The following is an 18,212-nucleotide window of genomic DNA, read 5'->3' on the forward strand; positions in this document are numbered from 1 at the left end:
TGATTAACTTGGGAAATGCAACAAATAAAAGAATTATTTCCTATACATGCATATAAGATTAATTTAAGGTATTCTCATAATATTCCTGGCTGTAGTTTTGTGCAAAGGAAGAAGAAGAGACCAAAGGGGGAAAAAAGTGGATCCCTCATCTGATCCTGCTTCCTTTCCACAAGGTCTATATATTGATTGCCAGAAAATGAGGGAGAGAGGGAATTGGGTTTTTTGTATGTGTTTCTTTGTGTCAGTGTTGACTCCAGGAAACTGACCAGACAAGTATCTGTGGTTTTCTTGGAAATATTTTTGGGAAGTAGACTGCCATTGCCTCTTTCCTGGAGCTGAGAGAGAGTGACTGGTCCACAGTCATCCAGATGGTGGATCGCTAGTCCATCTTCGTGCCTAAGATGGACTAGAAGTCATGGTCTCCTGGTTTCTAATCACTACTCCAAACTGGCTCTCTAGAGAATAAACTAGAGATTGTAGTAAAGTAATCTGTGTGAATAAATAAATACCTGTCCTATCAATTCTGGCTAGAAGAAATAGTTTTTACTAAACTGGTAAGGAAGTTATTATAATCCCAGTTTCTTCTCAGGTTACAAATATACCTTACATTATTCATAAAAATAGGCCTGTGTTCCTGGATTCCTAAAAAGAAGTGCTATGGGGTCAGCATGCTTTGTCAATCATTTGCAAGATTTGGGCAAAACAATACACCCCATCAGGATTAAGCATAATACTATAGACAGGCTCAAAGCTTCTACAAGTGAAAACATATATACCAAGATCTGAACAAGCTTCTAAATTTGAGGGAAACTACTGTCCTGGGGAAATTTTTTGTTCTTTTATGTTAACCCAATAAAATGTAATAGGGATTCAGCTACCACCATTTTTGTTTGTTTCTGCTTTTCAGTAGGACGTTAATTTTTTATTGTCTATTAATCATTTTGTCAGCCTTTTTATGGTCTCTTTACGAGCTGTCTGAGTAGTAGCTGACACTGTCTTTTCAAAGCATATCAGTTTTGATTACTGCATTGCAAACATTATACAGCTTCCATGACCTAATCAACAAGAAATCCACAAGTCTGAAAAATGTCAACTCTCTGTGAAAAATCCTCATTTGCATTCTCTTATAATAACCACAGCCTCTTTTCCCATATGCATCACTGCATTTGGAAAACTCCTAGCTTAATAGCTCAAAACATGATTGAAGAAGACATTGTAATCTTTGCTTTAAAAGTCCAACCTATGAACAATTTAGCAACAAATAAAATAAATGGGAAATATAATTTATAAATGTAATCATTTTCCCAAGGACTAGTTGTGTTAATCAGCACCTTAAAGACTAACCATAACTCAATAGTTAAAGCCTTCACAGATCATATTCCTCACCTTCAGATGCAGTGAGTAAATGCTGCCAGAAACTCATTTTTTGGAAGATAATAACAAGAGGCGGGGATGGTTTGTCTTTGTTTCAAATAACATACATGATCCCTAGTTGTTTCAAACACCAAGGAAAAACTAATATCTGTTCTTTCAAAGCTTCAAAATGTTTCCCCAAATTTGTGATGAAATGTGTGATAGCAGTTATGGTTCAGAAGACTGGCCAATTTTATTTTGTCTTTACGAAAATAAGGTTATTTCTCTCTTTCTCTCCCGCAACCTATATTTCATGCTTTCCGGTTACAAGATCACTTTTCTGCTATACATAGCAAGCAGATATAGCATACATACGTTATGGCTTCTGGTTGTAAAGTAATGCTAAAGCAAACTGTTAGATATTAGCATATATCGTGGCAAGTCTTCCCTCTGGTCCGCTGCTACAGCGGGAAACAGGTATCGTTCTGATTGGTCGAGGGGCGTACCCGATCCCTATAAAAGGGGAACCCTCCGACCACAGAGCAAGCTGGATCACTACTACTACTAATAAAGAGCTGTTAAGTCACTTCGTGTCCGCAGTCTGTCTCTCGTTGCCCAGATCTAACATTGGCGACGAAGGTGGGATCGAGAGGCAGATAGGACGAAGAACGCTACCTCCAGAATCTCCGGATTTGATCCAGCCCAGGAATTCGGCAGAAATTCTGGCAGCCATCTCAGATCACCGCAGCGCGGCAAATTCAAACAGAGAAGATGGCGATGCATGCTCCCCACGCTCCTTTCGACCCAGCAACCGACGAATGGGAAGCCTTCATGATTCGTTTCGAGTGTTTCCTCGAAGCGAACGAATACACGGGGATCACCGACGCGAGGAAGAAAAACATCTTCCTCGGCTACTGCGGAAAGGAAGTCTTCAATACGGCCAGAGACCTCACCACGCCTATTCCAATACAGGCAGTATCGTGGACAACGTTGCAACAGGCCCTGCAAACTCATTACGCGCCAAAACCTTCCCGCCATGTCTGCCGCAAGGAATTCAACACGAGGAACCAGAAGGCGGGAGAATCCATAAATCAATATGTTGCAGCCCTACGAAAAGCAGCAACTCACTGCGAGTTCAGGGATCTGGACGAGCACATCTTAGTGCAGCTCATCTGTGGGTTAAGAGACATTTCACTACAAAAGAAGCTGTTGGCAAACCCGAATTTAACCCTACAGATAGCGCTAAACGAAGCAAGAGCGTCAGAGTCAGAGGAGAAATCATCGGTGACCATACAACGAGGGGCCAACGTAAACCAGCCAGCACCAAGACAAACCAGAGTACACTACGAGGACACAAGCCCCGACTACGAGAATCCCGAGTTCGAGGACAGTCACATGATGCAGAGCAGTCACTTGAGGCCTGGGGGGAGACCCGGATTCAGTTTGCCGCCCTGCGCAAGTTGCGGAGGGAATCACCCCAGGTCTACTTGTAGGTTCAGGAACGTTGTTTGTTCGCACTGCAACAAACTTGGGCACATCGCACGAGTGTGCCGGAGCGGAGTCCCTGCCTCACGGCAGCCACCCATGTACCGCCAACAGAAGCCCAACCCAGGGGCTTGGCGAAATCAAAAAGGGCGCCCAGAGAGAAATCCACAAGTGTTTACCCAGAGAGAAAATTTCCAAAGAGCTGAGCGAGCGTATCCCCAGAGAGATTACTCACAAGGAGCTGAGCGAGCGTATCCCCAGAGAGAATACACACAAAGAGCTGAAAGAGCGTTCTATCAAGACGCTCAACGAGAGTATTTTCAGGATGTAGACGATGAGATAGAGTTGACCCAGAGAGAGGAGTTGCGAACGTATCTCACCACAATACATCAGGTCCGCCCTAAGCGGCCAAAAAGGCTGAGAGTCACAGTCCTCTTGGAGGGCTCACCTTGCGAGCTAGAAGTTGACACAGGATCGACCCTGACGATTATTTCATGGGCATCCATGAAACAGGCTATCCCTAGCCTCAGAAAGAGCCAACTACGCGCTCCAGACGTCCTGCTACGAGACTACCAGGGGAACCAAGTCCCCATCGTGGGCCAAGGCACATTCCAAATCCGTTTCAAGGACATCGAAGCCCAGCTGCCCGTGACCATCGCCAGCGCGCCATTTCAGAACCTTCTGGGGCTTGATTGGTTTGAAGCCCTGGGGTTGGAAGTCACCGGAATCAACGCCGTGAGAAACAGCAGCGCTGAACAGATTTTTAAGGAGTTCGAGGATGTGTTCAGCCCCGGTCTTGGTAAGTATGTGGGTAAACCGATATCATTCAATTTAGACCCCAAAGTGGCGCCAATCCGACTTAAACCGAGACGAGTGCCTTTTGTACTCCGCCCAAAAATAGATAAGGAAATAGATAAGTTAGTGGAGCAAGGAATCCTTGAGCCGGTGGATCACGCGCGCTGGGAAACACCCATCGTGACCCCAGTCAAACCAGACGGATCAGTCCGCATCTGCGCGGACTATAAATGCACAATTAATGTCGCGCTACAACAGAGCGCATATCCTGTACCTGTAGTACAGCACTTATTGCACTCGTTGGGGCCAGGAAAGGTATTTGCTAAGTTAGACATGGCACAAGCTTACCAGCAACTGCCAGTTGATAGCGCCACAGCGGAGGCCCAAACTATAGTGACGCATAGAGGAGCATTCAAATGCAACTGGCTACAATTCGGTGTGAGTATTGCCCCAGGATTGTTCCAGAGCGTCATGGAACGACTTTTGCAAGGGATACCGGGAGTCGTCCCCTATTTTGACGACATCTTGGTGTCCGCTGCAAACGAGGAGCAATTAAATAAAAGAGTCAGAACTGTTTTGGCCAGAATCAGAGAAAAGGGTCTCCGCCTCAAAAAGGAAAAATGCCAAATTAACGTGCCTAGCGTAGAATTCCTGGGTTATAGAATCGATGGTCAGGGAATACACCCCACTTCAAAGAAAATTAAGGCGATCCAGGACGCCCCCACACCACGAAATCAGACCGAGTTGCAGGCTTTCCTCGGACTACTTAACTTCTACAGCATTTTTCTGAGGCAGAAGGCGACCGTTGCTGAGCCACTACACCGTCTACTCCAGAGGAACGCACCATGGAAATGGGGACGATCCGAAGCTGCAGCTTTCGCCGGGGTAAAGCGCCTGCTCACCACTGACTCACTGCTTGTCCAATACAGCCAGACCCTACCGCTGGTATTGACCTGCGACGCATCACCGTTCGGAGTTGGAGCAGTCCTCAGCCACAGGATGCCCGACGGAAAAGAAGCGCCCATCGCCTTCTACTCCAGAACTCTTTCATCGGCCGAAAGGAATTACAGCCAAATGGACAGGGAAGCGCTGGCTGCTGTAGCTGGAGTAAAACGTTTCCACGAATACCTCTACGGCCGCGATTTTGAACTAATTACAGATCACAAACCGTTGTTGGGACTTTTGGCGGGAAACCGCCCCACTCCGGTCTCCCTTTCTCCACGCATGACCAGGTGGACTGTTTTCCTGGCTGCGTACTCATACAAATTGATTCATCGACCGGGCGCCACTCTCGGACACGCAGACGCACTCAGCCGTTGCCCATTACCTGACATTCTGCCAGACCCCACTCCAGAAGTACGGGTATTGCTCATTGACTGTTTGGACTCTGGACCGGTTTCTTCATACGACGTTGCAAGGTTCTCCTCTAAAGACAATTTAATAAAGCAAGTTCAAACTTGGGTTTGGAGGGGGTGGCCGAAGGGAAACGTGGGCCCGGAATTCAAAGTGTTTTGGTCAAAACGGGACGAACTCTCAGTATTGCAAGGTTGTTTATTGTGGGGGGATCGAGTTGTTATTCCGTATGTTTTACGTAGGAATGTATTAGATGCTTTACATGTGGATCATCCGGGGATTGTTAGAATGAAGGCGTTAGCAAGAAGTTACGTTTGGTGGCCAAACATGGACAAAGAAATAGAGGAGTGGGTGGCCACTTGCGACCCATGCCAGGAATCAAGACCAGCACCCCCGGAAGCGCCCGCCACAGAATGGGAGAAACCTAAAGCACCCTGGTCGCGAATACACATTGACTTCGCAGGGCCGTTCCAAGGTCAGACTTTCCTTATAGTTGTGGATGCATACTCAAAATGGCTAGATGTAGTCCTAATGACTTCAACCACGGCAGAGGCAGTCATTAAGGTTCTACGGCGACTTTTCGCCACCCATGGCCTGCCCGACCTCCTGGTCTCCGATAACGGGCCCCAGTTCACGGCCATGCAATTTGAGACATATTTAGCAGGTCAGGGAATTCGGCACGCCCTCGTCGCGCCATTCCATCCGGCATCAAATGGACAGGCGGAGAGAATGGTACGATTCGCAAAAGAGGCCCTCGCTAGGATGGGTCCAGGTGATTGGCAAACACGCATTGATCATTACCTTTTAATTCAGCATATCACCCCAAGTGCAACGACGGGTAGGAGCCCCGCTGAACTACTCATGGGCCGCCGTCTACGGTCTCACCTGGACTGTCTTCACCCAAATTACTCTGCCACAGCTCCCCCAGACTCCACAAGCAAAATTCGGTCTTTTAGCATAGGGGATTCAGTATACGCCCACAACTATGCAGGGGGAACATTGTGGATGCCGGCAAAGGTCATTGGCATCACGGGTCCACGATCGTATCTGCTGGAACTGGAAGATGGGCGGAATTGGAAAAGGCACATCGATCAACTTCGGGGTCGCCTAGCACACTCAGACCTTCGAAACGAAGACGAGATTTTCCTGCCTACAGAAAGTCAGCCACGCGAGAGCCCAATCATAGAAAACTACGACGCCTACGAACCAAGCTTGGAACAAGGAAACACGCACGAAGCAGAGCAAAACCCAGGCAACGAAACCGAGCAGGCTCCGGAACGCCCTAGCAACGAGGGTACGAAACCTCCCGAACGTGGAACGGGAAAAGCATCCGATCCGGAAACCATTTCTGACCAACCAGAACCACGACGTTCCTCCCGAGTAAGGAAACCCCCCACATACCTAAAAGACTATGTTACCTACCGCAACGTTCCGTCTAGGAGGGGAGGGGTGTTAGATATTAGCATATATCGTGGCAAGTCTTCCCTCTGGTCCGCTGCTACAGCGGGAAACAGGTATCGTTCTGATTGGTCGAGGGGCGTACCCGATCCCTATAAAAGGGGAACCCTCCGACCACAGAGCAAGCTGGATCACTACTACTACTAATAAAGAGCTGTTAAGTCACTTCGTGTCCGCAGTCTGTCTCTCGTTGCCCAGATCTAACACAAACAATATTTATTGTATTTACACACAGATGTCAGAGTCATTGATATAGGATCCTTGATGTTCTATAAATTTGGTTCTTTTCTAGCAGATGTTTCATTATCCAACTAGGTAATATCATCAGTGCTAGAAGGGAGTGGGATTTACTCCCATTTTAGATACTAGCAGCTTGCCATGTCAATGTTGCTGGGAGTGGTCTTGGTAGTTCTTTAATTAGGCTGTTGTTTACTATTAGCTTGTTTGTTTGAGTTGTCAGAGAGCACCAAGGACCTAACAATTCAATCCTGAACTACAAATGTTCTCTTCCATCAGTTACTGGTTTTCATTAACAACAGGGAATAAAAGGACATGATTTTCTTGGTCTGTTTTAAGCGTTGCCTTTTCCCATAGAGCAAACTGACCCTACAAATGCTCTTTCCAGGTGCCTGAATTATCTACAAGCAACCTAGCAAGAACATCTTAAGATGTTTCAGAAGAACTGGCTCTTTTATTCCCAACTAACAATGCACTATCAGGTAGTGCTTGGCAACAAAGGCAGTTGGGACTGGCAATTCTGTTACTAACTGACATGATGGTCAGGCTTGATGTCCGATGACTGTGCCAACATACACTGGCTATTCCAGTTGTGATTGTTAAGAAAATCCTGCACAGACATTAGGTGTGACAATACATGATCACTATTTGTGACCTTCTGCCAGCTTCCTCACTGACTTTGCTTGTCAGATTGAAGCCCACAAATGGCCACATCATGTGTCACTGCGTTAAATTGTTTGCTAGCTGAACTGAAAGAGTTATTGCGCAGGTCATAGGTCTTATCAGCAATGATATACTGCGCCTGCTCATCACACATTCCAGAGACTTCTTTCTTTTTGATCTTTGTTCGTCTTCAAGAAGGCGGACAACATTTGTTCTTGCCAAAATGTAACAATTAGATAGATTTGTTTTATTTCTATTTTCTTATTTTTGTATTAAAGTTTGTTTTCACTAGAACACGTTTTCGGGTTTTATTTATTTTTTCGCTTCTTGAAGATATGCCTGTTTGGAAAAGCCGTCGGTCTAAGCTTCATTAGTTCAGGGTGAAATCTTCCCCTGACATCATGTGCGCAAGATATTGTGACTGTTATAATTGCTAGCTGTTTGCACAGAATCCAAATTATGATCATGTGGCTGTAGGGATGCTGCAACAGCCACCGTTTCAAGGATTGGCCACAAGTCTCTTGTACAGTGCTGTTGTAACTGTGAACAGTTGTCGTACAAGTGATTGTTAACTGAAGACTACCTATAAATCAGTAAGCTAAAAACTATTTGCTTAGATTGGTAAATTCTTTTTAAAACTGCAGTAATAGTACAATTTTCTTTCAACCATTTTGTTGGACTTCCTTTCCAGAGGCCCTTTAAGAAATGACAAATGAATCACATTATTTACTAAGGCCAGATGGATAGTTTATACCTACCGTAGGAAATGGACCATGAGACAAGATGATAAAAATCCAAGGGGGGGAAAAAGGAAGGGAAGAAGAGGGTATAGCTATATTCATTCAACATCTGTAGCAAGTTAGTCTTAAATGGAAAATAGGTATAGTCCAATTACATCCCACAGCTTTGAACTGTATTCAAAGAGTCCAATTTGGATTCCTCTCAAAAGTCTGATCAGAGAAAGAAAGAGAAGCCTTACCAGAAATCTGAATGGAATCTTTTCAATGGCCTGCATTGAAAAGGCCGAAGACCACACTCTGCCCAATCTGTTTTAAACAAACACTCATGGTAATATAAATCCTATAAATAAAACCATCTTAACTCATCATGCAAGAGAACTTTCAACCCTAGTATTGTTACTTGCTTACCTCGTGCGACTGAAGCAAAGCAGATGGGACATCCCTGACAACCAATGGCTTTTTCAGTTCAGTGCACAGTACTGCTCGATAGGTCCTCTGGAACTGCAGGAAGACGATGCTGCCTGGAGAAATGGGGTCCCATGATTTAGAGCCAAAAATATTCTTTCTGTAAAAAAGAGAGGCCATGGAGGCATGATTCTCAGAGCACTCAGCTTACTCGTGTTTTTTTTTAACCTTATTTAAATAAAATTTCTTTTCATTAGTCTGATATTTGCAAATGCAAATGATCATATGATCCATTTGTTATAATTGCAAACTTGTGCAATAAAGGTTTGATCTCAGGAACATTAATGTTGTAGTCACCTAAATGTGATTTGAGGTCTGCTCCGCATCTTCCCAATGAAACCACATAGGGCTGCAGTCTACAACAGAAGCCCCCAACCCTCAGTCTGCGGCATGTCAGAAACCGGGCCACACAAATAAAGCCCATCTGCGGGATGCAGGCAGCACATGAAACCATGCCCCCTCCAGTCTACAGAAAAACCTTTATCCATGGAACTGGTCCCTGGTGCCCAAAAGCTTGGGGCCATTGGTCTACAGGACAGTTATATGCAAAGTATTATCACCAGTTTTGCTTATCGCCAATGGTTAAGGCACTAAATAAGTTCTAGTCTTGCCTTAGGTAGAAAGCCAGCTGGGTGACCATGGACCAGTCATTATCTGTCAGCCCTAGGAAGAAGACAATAGTAAATTACAGGTAGCCCTCAACTTACAACAATTCATTTAGTGACCATTCAAAGTTATAACAGCATTGGAAAAAGTGAGTTATGACCATTGTTCACAGTTACAACTTTTGCAGCATCCCCTTGGTCACATGATCAAAATTCAAATGCTTGGCAACTGGTTCATATTTATGACAGTTGCTGTGTCATATGATTACTCTGTGACCTTCTGATAAGCAAAGTCAATATGGAAACCAGGTTCACTTAACAACTGTGGCAAGAAATGTTGTAAAATGGAGCAAAACTCACTTAACAAATATCTCACTTAATAACAGAAATTTTGGGCTCAATTGTGGTTGCAAGTCGAGGACTACCTGTATTTCTGAAACACCTTGCCAAGAAAACTATAGGGACTTGTCAAGGCAGTCTTAAAAGCATTACACAAACCCTCCCCAAAATCTCCCCATTGCTCAGGCTCCAGGTTCTCCAGACTAAATGTATCTAGCAATTTCAATCCTCCCACATAAAATTGATTTTCCAGGTCACTGCTCATCACAGTTTCTTTTCAATGAATACTTTCCCGTTCATTTACAGCCTTCCTAATGTGAAACAAAAGCATATGGACATGTTGAACGCCTTCAAGAAGATGTACCCTTTGTCTTCCCTAAATGTGCACAAAGATAACAATGCAATAGAATGCATATGGTGATCAGACTAAGGATATGACAGTGGTGTTCTGTCCCAGTCTCTCCTGGGTGCCTTTGACTCAGAATACTTATTCATTCCATTCAATATAGAATGAGTAAGTATTTATACCTATTTGGAATTTGCTAAATGATAATTTATTACAGCTAAAGCTTTTGTCTCTCAATGTCTCTTAGGTTTCCTAACTAAGTATGGTAATACTAGCAGCAAACATCACTATCTTCTTTACTTTGTGAATTCAATTTTTCTCCAATTTTATTGTTTAAAACTCACCTACTTCAAATGATATCATCATCCCAGAACAATGTTTTTATTTAAGAAAATAGCTTGCAGCCCATAAAAATATTGTAACTTTGTTCATCTGTGAAGTACACAAAGACTTTCTGTTTTTGTTTTCTAAAAAGATAAATAATCAGATTATAAAAATCTCTTAATGGGAATTCAAATTTCTCAAGTCTGGAAGTCTCCCGACCTCCATAAAACAGGATTGCAGAAAATGAATTGTTTGTATCTTTAAGAAGCTGGCAAAAAAATCCAGACTGGTATATATCCCAAAGGTCTTGCAGTAAGCTAGTTCTGTAAATCATTTTTAAGATTTCAAAGCTTGTTAAGTGCTAAATAATAAATGTTTCAACTAATTTTGAAAGCAATGTATCATTTCTGAATTTGTTTCTCCATTTTAGAATTTGTCTCTTTAATAGGTATATATCCATTTAGAAATGTGGCTGAATTTGGCTCTCAGTGCACAGTCTGAGATCACATTTACGGTAATTAGCTTTAAGGCATTATGTAATGCCACACACATACACATAACACAAAATCCTCCAGTTTCTCCCAAAGGCATAGAAGTCTGAACTAGCCACAGAAACATTCAGGCACAGGACACGATTAATGGCAACATTCCCTTCCAGATATAACACATATCTTCTAGCATGTATGACTTTGCCAGGTAGAAGTTCAAGGGAAGATAAGGCCAGGTCCAACTTACAAAAACAAAATAGCCATCCCATCAGAAATTAATAGAGAACCATACTTCAACTCATTGACCAAGCAGTTGAAATAGGAATAGTGTAAATGAATAACTACAAGTATCTCATGCAAAAAAAACCCATAGAGTAATTTGTCTCAGGGGAGCATAGTTTTTTATCATGAATATGCCTGTTAGGTTCCATTTTGTGCACCCAGCCTGCCCATTAAGAAATGGCAAAAGCTGTTTTTTAGTTGGCGGTTTTCTTTACATTGACCTTCACAAACCAGATGGATTACAATCTGCAGAAGAACAACAAACCCAAATGTGAATAGGCTGCCAAGGGATGGGCCAAGTCAGCAGCTGGCAGCCCTGTGCTATTTCTAGGTAAAGGTAAAGGTTCCTCTCGCATATATGTGCTAGTCATTCTCGACTCTATGGGGTGGTGCTCATCTGTTTCAAAGCCATAGAGCAGTATTGGCAAACCTTTTTGGCACTGAGTGCTGAAACGGGAGCACACACCCGGGGAGGGAGTACCAGAAACCGGAAGAGCAGCTACCTGTCACGCACTCGTGGGAACCCCAGAAACCAGAAGAGCAGCTCCCTAGTACGCATGTGCATGCCGGGAAGCTAAGCTTCCGGCTTCTGGTTGCGCATGTGTGCTGGTTACTTGATTTCTGCCATGCATGTGCACACAAAGACCAGCTAGCTGGCATGCATGTGCATGCTGGAAACCGGAAGCTCAGTTTACAGTGTGTGCATGCTCACCAGGAAGCTGCTTTTCTGGTTTCCAGCACTCCTGCATGTGCAAAGACAAGCTGGCCTTGTGCATGTACACACCAGAACCGGGAAGAGCAATGGGCGACGGTTGGTGTGCCCGGAGAGATGGCTCTGCATGCCACTTCCGGCACATGTGCCACAGGTTCGCCATCATGACCATAGAGCCAACGCTGTCCGAAGACGTCTCCAGGGTCATGTGGCCAGCATGACTAAATGCCGAAGACGCACAGAACGCTGTTACCTTCCCACCAAGGGAAGTTCCTATTTTTCTACTTGCATTTTTACGTGCTTTCGAACTGCTAGGTTGGCAGAAGCTGGGACAAATAACAGGAGCTCACTCCATTATGCAGCGCTAGGGATTCGAACCACCAAACTGCTGAACTTTCTGATCGACAAGCTCAATGTCTTAGCCACTGAGCCACACTGCTAATTCTAGTGTGCTAAACAGTGAAGGAGAGAGCTAAAAAGACACCCATTGTAGGCTGCACAGGCTGCATTGACCTGATTTATTCAGTATTTTGTATGTGTGCAATCCCATTCAGTTCTTACTGACCAGTTTCTTAAGAGGAATTGAGTACATCATAACTGGGGAATCTAGATATCAAAATTTGCACAATTTGCACTTCTCTTTTGCTGATCCTGTAGCAAATGATTAAGTTATTCAAGAGGAAGAAGGGAAATGTTGCATTGAAAAAGAAATAGGGAAGCAATGGAATCCAGGAGAGTTGCAAGTAGAGAGGGCCAAGGCAGAAAAAACAGAACCACACTGGAAAAATATAGAATAAGTACAAAAGCTTGAAGAGAGCGCCTGAGCTAGGATGAAAAAAGCCAGGCTGAGGAAATGCTGGGAGCCCAGATGCACCCATGAACTTGAATACGCTAAGATTAGGTGGGGACATATGAATTACGAAAGGGCCATTGAGTTCTCATGTAGTGGGAAGCCACAGCTTTGGTAAAAGGGCCAGCAAGGCAGCAGATACAAAGTGAGGCAGAGCATTAATACCATTTGCTTATCAGTAGCTGGCTAACAGCAGGAAGAAATATGGCACACCTTTAATAGTTATCATCTATCTATCATCTATCTCTCTATCATCTATCTCTCTATCTATCTATCATCTATCTATCTATCTATCTATCTATCTATCTATCTATCTATCTATCTATCTCTATCATCTATCTATCTATCTATCTATCATCTATCTATCATCTATCTATCATCTATCTATCATCTATCTATCTATCATCTATCTATCTATCATCTATCTATCTATCTATCTATCTATCTATCTATCTATCATCTATCTATCATCTCTATCGTCTATCTATCGTCCGTCTGTCCGTCCGGTAGCTACTTGGAACGGAGTGAAGCCGCATGTATAGAGGTGGCAGACAGAAGGTGCACGTTCCTTACAAAAAATATTTCAGGGTAGGGCCGTGAATGGGGAAGCTGGATCAAAATAGAAAATGGCGAATATTTCAAATGGCGAAAAGTGTCCGTTCATTCAGTACTGTCGAACAAACTGCAGAGCCGGCTAATGTTTTTGGTGTGCGGCATTCATATTCAAAATTCAGCCCTAATCTACTTTCCTACGAGTTGATCTCACGGAATTCAACGCTTGCTTCTGAAACGGGCAGGCGAAGCTGCAGGCAATCAATCTCCTTTAATCCACGGAGATCAGCCCGGCAACAAAACCAGGCGAGCAACAAAACTGGGGTTAACAGAAAGGGAGAGCTGGGATCCTCCTTTCGCAAACGGGAAGGGGGGGGGAGCAAAACTCGATTTTCCAATGGCCAAACTGGAAAAGGATGTTGGCTTGTAAGGTTGAAAGAAGGGAGGGGGGCGGGTGGTAAGGCATTGGGCAATTCCAATAAGTAAAAAGCTGCACCTGTGGCGCGCCAACCGGGAAGCGCTCCTGGCGGCCAGGCACCAACGCAGCCACAAGCCTCCGCTCACCATCGCCAGGCCGCCCAGGGAACACAACTCGACGGTCGCGGGCGGCGCTTGGCTTCCGCATCCGTTTCACCCCAGTCAGATCAATTACCGTAGGCTTCGCCCTCACTTCCCACTGGAAGTTTCCGCCCATCCAATGAACTTCTTAGCCCAATGGGGACGAAGGGAATCTTCTCCGCCTGGCTTTGCCGGGTTTATTTCCAGGAACTAGGCGATTCATCAAAAACCGCCCGGTTTGGACGAGTCAATGGCCCGTTAAAAATTGAGAGGAGATGAAAACCCAATTCACGCACCGCTGCGCTTGCCTGAGTTGCAATTACGGAGAGAACGAACCATCACTCCTCTTTCCGCTTGACCAGGAGAGGAGCTGTGACGGACAGCCTGAGAGAGATTCCGACGCACGCAGCAGGACGGAGTGGACTGTGTGTGGAAACTTGAGTGCCCCCCCACTCGCTGTCCGCCTAGATCCGAGTCTGTAGTGTAGTCAGTTTTAGAAAAGGAAGAGGAAGGGTAGCGACTACAACACAACTTTATTGTTCATTGTGTTGCAATGTTGCAAGCTACATTCCAATTACAGTAATCGCATGCAAAAAATACCTTGAAAGTAACACAATAGCACTGTGGGGCCCTTAGGGCATTTTGGAGGGCAATTCCCTTAGGCTTTTACTACTGGTTATGATGGATGGGGTGGATGGCTATTGGAGTTCAAAATATTAAGAGTATTCCTATTTCTGGCATCTGATATAAACAAACTTGCCTTCTGCAAAGGGATGCTTTTCCCCCCACTTCCCAATCATAGATAGCCCGGGGATTGTTGATTCATTACTATGACTACAATTAGTTACAAAAAAGACCCCCATAATTATCAATAGAAAATGTTTCATTAAAATTTTTAGAACTGAAATCTTCATTTCTAGTGGTTTTCTTCTTCCTTCCCACCAAGACCTCACCTCTATTACATTTTTCCAGGAATATTAATTCATTATATTAACTGGATAAATGTACTAATTCATTAAGGGATAGAGATGTGCTTACTTTTGAAAATGGTCAAGGTGAACAAGCCTTTTCATTTTCATAAGAAAAGCAAACCACTAAAAACACAGGGCTGCTTTATATAGATCTTTCTTTTTGTAACATTTCGTAGGTTGTGATTCTACATATTCATATGTAGAAGTGCTATAAAATAAAGCCTCACACTCCTGTGAACAAGCTTGAGAGAGATTTTAATTGTGAAAATAGGGGGGAAATGAATGATCTATTCTATTCTATTCTAGATCACATTAAGTCACTTTTTTTCCTGAAAAAGGATAAATGCTAACCTTGAATGTAGATAGAGTGACAAATGTTTTATATGCTTGGTCTATATACAAAACACGTTCTAAGTCTCTTTTTATAATGGTAGAGAAATTGAGGAATCCAAGTCAGTTTAACATCAGGTTAGTTGGCAACTTAGGGTTTCTTAAAAATATTCCACATTAAATCCTTTTCAAAATATATTTCAGTTTCTTACTGCTGTGATCTGATTTTTTTCAAACAGAATGGGTTTTGGGAAGTCAGAAAAGAACAACACTCAGTCCAATGAGACAAACATTGCTCCATTCCTTGGAAGCTATGGAAAACAATGTACCTGAGTGCTTTTATTCATCTGAGAGGCAGTTTTCTCCAATCTCATGTTCTCCAAATGGATTAGACCAACTTCCTTAAGTTCTTGGGAGATTTTTATGAAATCTAGCAACGCTTATTTTATGGTCATTCAAGGACATTTGAATTCAAAGATGTGTTGTTTCAGTGTAACCTTTTCAGAAAATTCTATGTTATCAATTTTTAAACATTTCCAGTTCACTAACCTCTGGAGTTTTAATCAGTGATAAATTGCAAATGGGAAATTAAAACAAGCAAAATAGCCTTCTCTAACTTATAAGAACATGTAAGTTAAAGGATATTGACTAGACATCCAATTGCAAATGGAATAGAAGTGTAAGCCTAATGTTTGGATTACAATCTTCAACTTTTTACCATTCAATATTTATTTCAAAGCAGGCATAGAAAGAATTTAGTTTATATAAAACTGTATATATTGTTAGAGTTGATCCATAGACAGTTGTTCAGTTATTCCATGCAAGACCAAGAAATAATTGCATCTAGCTTTCTATTAGTTGCCTGTACCAAGAATAAAGACACTTTAAAAATGAACTCAGTTCTGGTGCCTATGTGGGCATATCCACTCATACCAAAAGTGATTTGATAATATCACTAATATCTTTTGGGGAGATTTTTTTTTAAATTTCCTTGTCTGACCCAGAGACAATTCATTGGTGATTTCCTATCCAAATACTATTTAGGTGCAATCCTATTTATTTTCAGACCCTAGACAAAGTCTGCCTTTATTAGGCCTGAACAAACTATATCAGAAAATGCAGAAATCTTCATCAGGGAAAAAGTATGTTACAGAAAGAATTCTTGTGGCTCCTGAGGAGGAGGAGCCAATTTCGTGACGAGACGACGTGAGATCTCAATGCTTTGAGATTGCCGTCGATACTTTAGCCGCTGGGTGGTCCAAACAGACCTAAACTGTCCCGCAGAGATGATGAACGGGAAGAATACGTCCTGCTGATCTCAGGGACATCGCAAAGTCCCTGATCAATCCAGGAGAAGTTATTTTAGCTAGTGACAAAAGCACAGCCCCTAGGCTTATGAGGTCAGGGCAGCTTCGAAACAGAAGGATACAAACAGAGAAAGTGTTTTCAGCTGGTGAGGAATTTTTACCATTTTAAAAGAGACTGCCTATAAAAAACTTTAAAGTTAATTTAAATTTGAGAACAGAAGAAATAAGTGGCGGAATTAAGCTTTGAATGGTTTTGGACAGTGGGTTATCTTACTTTTTAAATGCTATTTTTATGGATGTAATTTATGCAAGCCTTTTAAACCAAAGGGATTAAGTTTTCTTCTATCTTTTTTTCATTATTATTTTTTGCAACCTATGGACTAAAATTCTCCTTCTTCATTACTGCATGTGTTTTTCCCTTTTTCTTCTCTATTTCATTCAAGAATTTGACTTTTTTTAGCTTGGAATAAAAAAGATACAAAAAACAACAAAGAAAATTGTAACAACAGAGGGAAAGACGACAATGCTACTTGGAGGCTGGAGGTTTGTGTATTGGAAACAAAACACTTTTACTTTCCTCAATGATTATTCTTACTTGGTACTGCAAAGTCTCACTGTTTTGTTTATAGAGAGTGATAAGAAGAAAAACATACAGATGTCCCTTTGAAGTATATCTTTAACCAGAGAAAAGTGAAAATAAGACCTTATTGTGAATTTATGCTTAATCTTGTAAAAATCTTCCAAGCCAGAGCAGCAGTGTTTGTCAGCTGGAGATAATGGCACAATGTCAACAGCAGAAAGAAACTTTAAGTTTGCAAAAGATATTGTTAGAAATTCAGAAATTATCAAACACATTTGAGAGGACGGAGGAAAAGTTGGAAAATCTAGAGCATCTAACAGTAAGAAGTTGGGTGTGTTTATCAAGTGGAAAATGTGGAGGTTAGAGTCCAAAAAACCAAAGAGAAAAATGATCACAAAGAAATTAAATCCTCTGATATCTATGGTGATTGGTTTGTGTCTGGAAATGGAAAGAGTGGAATACGGAAAGAGGAATTAAATGGAGGAGAACCCTACCCCAGATGGCAAGACACGGAAGAAGAAAAAACAAAAGAATTTATGGATTTAAAGAGAGAAATTTTATTAGCAACATCATTGAAAACACCACTGACAATTAAAGATAAGCTGATCAAGGAAACAGAAGAAGGGCATCGAAATTACATGAGAGACTTAATAAGCAACGAGTTGCAAAGAGGAGTCCATACAAATTTGATTAAGGAGATGATTAGAGTACTGATACCACAAATGGCAGAAGACATGAGATTGTTTTGCTACTGGAAAGATACAGGTTGATAGATGAAAGTGTATAATCTAAAACTAGTTAAACTTAGTGAAATTTAGTGACAATAGATATAGTTAAATAAATAATTGATGATAATAATGTATACATATGTATTGCTATGATAAGTAATAATTGGATATGAATATTGAATGGTACCTATGAAAGGAAGATTAGAAATTTTTTTGTTATATATAAAGGTTAATAAAAAAGAACTAAGTTAAATTTAGTTAAGTTTTGATTATTAGGGGGGAAATGTTATGATAAAGGATACAGTCAAATAAAGGAGGGATAATGATAACAACGCATATATATGCATGGGTACAAAATAAAGTGGATGTAAATTGTAAACAGTGATTTGGAAAGGAGGATCAGCAAATTTTATTAAATATTATGGATGTTTAGCCAGAATAGGCCATAAGGATTCAGTGTTATTGGAGGGTATTAGTAATAGCAAATGAAATGCCAGTATGTAGTTATGTTTTAAATCTTGGTATATTTTATGATGAAGGACGTTTAAACAATTATAGTCAAATGAAAATGGAGGTATGATGATGGTAACATGTATAAATATATCTGAGTTAAAATAGTTGAGTTAATATGAATTATGGTTGATGACTGTGGAAGAGATGCACGAAAGCCTTTTGTAACCAACTGATACAC

At 42.1% G+C, this 18,212-nt stretch overlaps 1 protein-coding gene across 2 annotated transcripts in view; it reads right to left on the reverse strand.

The window, feature by feature from the left end:
* The window catches only part of LOC309389886 (quinone oxidoreductase-like protein 2), a gene marked incomplete at its 3' end in the record, with an annotated part of 29,178 nt that extends 15,487 nt beyond the window's left edge, over positions 1 to 13,691 (reverse strand). For both annotated transcript variants that reach the window (XM_081948794.1, XM_081948793.1), the window contains exons 1-2: positions 13,544 to 13,691; positions 8,493 to 8,649 (exon numbers count right to left, since the gene is read on the reverse strand). In XM_081948794.1, coding sequence (XP_081804920.1) covers positions 8,493 to 8,649; positions 13,544 to 13,614 — 228 coding nt within the window. In that variant the 5' untranslated portion in view covers positions 13,615 to 13,691. The remainder of the gene's footprint in view (positions 1 to 8,492; positions 8,650 to 13,543) is intronic.
* Between the last annotated feature and the right edge of the window lie 4,521 nt (positions 13,692 to 18,212).

The sequence above is a fragment of the Natrix helvetica genome (genome assembly GCF_964273705.1).
Source record: "Natrix helvetica genome assembly, chromosome: 3".
Classification (NCBI taxonomy): domain Eukaryota; kingdom Metazoa; phylum Chordata; class Lepidosauria; order Squamata; family Natricidae; genus Natrix; species Natrix helvetica.